The sequence below is a fragment of the Myotis davidii genome, unplaced genomic scaffold (assembly GCF_000327345.1).
Source record: "Myotis davidii unplaced genomic scaffold, ASM32734v1 scaffold1238, whole genome shotgun sequence".
NCBI classification, from domain to species: domain Eukaryota; kingdom Metazoa; phylum Chordata; class Mammalia; order Chiroptera; family Vespertilionidae; genus Myotis; species Myotis davidii.
In genome coordinates, this window is record NW_006289106.1 from 199,779 (window position 1) to 200,956 (window position 1,178).

The window sequence follows — 1,178 nt, forward strand, 5'->3', positions numbered from 1 at the left end:
CAGGAGCAGGACCGGGATAGGAATAGATGGGTCCTAATGCGAATTTTCTGAACACCTGGATCCAGCCGTACCTGAAGTCACCTTCCTGTTTCTGTACAAGAACTAATCTATTTCCATTTTGGGGGTGGGGTGGGGAAAGTGGTTTGGGTTTCTTTCTTTTGAATCCAAAAGGGGCCCTCCCCCATCCCCATGAACATCCCCTTACTCACCCAGGGCTGTACCATAGCCAGCAGTGGCCAGTGCACCAGTATTACAGTGGGTCAGCACGGTCACCTTGCTGCCTGTGGGGGCTGCCCGCTCCAGGAGGTGGTGGGCTCCCAGGTCTCCAATGCTCCGATTATCCTTGAGGTCTTTCTCCAACATGTCTTCAGCGAAGCGGATCACTCTGGGGCCGACAAGGGACTCTCAGCCGCGGGGCCCAGGCGGCCCCCTCCTTCCTGCCCAACTCTCTTGCTGAAAGCCTCTCACAGCTGTGAGGCCTAGTCCTTCTGCTTTTGCCGCCTGTCACTCCATTCGCTCATGCGACACGTTAACTGAGCACCTGTGTGCGAAGCGCTGGGGGGCCCAGCAGTAACCAAGACAAAAATCTCTGCCCCTATGGAGCTGACACAAAAATGAGCAGATAATGAAGTGAAGAAAAAGGCAGCAGAGTCAGGGGGTGGGGGTGGGCGATGAGCTGTAACATGGGGGGTGGGGAAGACAGAAGCCTTAAACCTGAAGGAGGGGTATCTGCTCTAGAGAGAGGTGGCATGTGCAAAGGCCCGGGGGCAGAGGCGAGCCTGGTGGGGTCAAAAAACATGTAGCTGGAGCAGAGGGGGAGAGTGGGAAAAGAAGAGGGTAGGGAATGGATAAGACAAGAACCAAAATTCCTCAAAAGAAAAAAACCAGCCGAAGGAAGTGGTACTGAAAAGGACCTCCAAGGGCAACGGGGGCTGGGCATATTCAGGGGAGGCACAGTCATGGGATTGAGTCCAAGTTCCTGGGGCCTGGGGTGGACTCCCAGACCTGCCTGTGTGGCCTTGCACTAAGCGCGCCATATCTGCTTCTCATCTGTAAAATGGGTCGCTGTGCGAAAAAAATTAGTCTCTGCTCAGAGCAGTGCCTGGCACAAGGCGCCCTACCTCTCCCGGACGGCCTCCTCCGTGGCGCCCTCCCGCCCGGCCTCTTGGGCTGCGGCG

General features: G+C 56.5%; 1 protein-coding gene across 1 annotated transcript in view; it reads right to left on the bottom strand.

Moving 5' to 3' along the window:
- Positions 1-1,172, bottom strand: part of MRI1 (methylthioribose-1-phosphate isomerase 1) — a 6,038-nt gene extending 4,866 nt beyond the window's left edge. The window contains 2 exon segments of the mRNA XM_015562415.1: positions 210-385; positions 1,122-1,172. Of these exon segments, the coding sequence (XP_015417901.1) occupies positions 210-363 (154 nt within the window). The 5' untranslated portion in view covers positions 364-385; positions 1,122-1,172.
- Between the last annotated feature and the right edge of the window lie 6 nt (positions 1,173-1,178).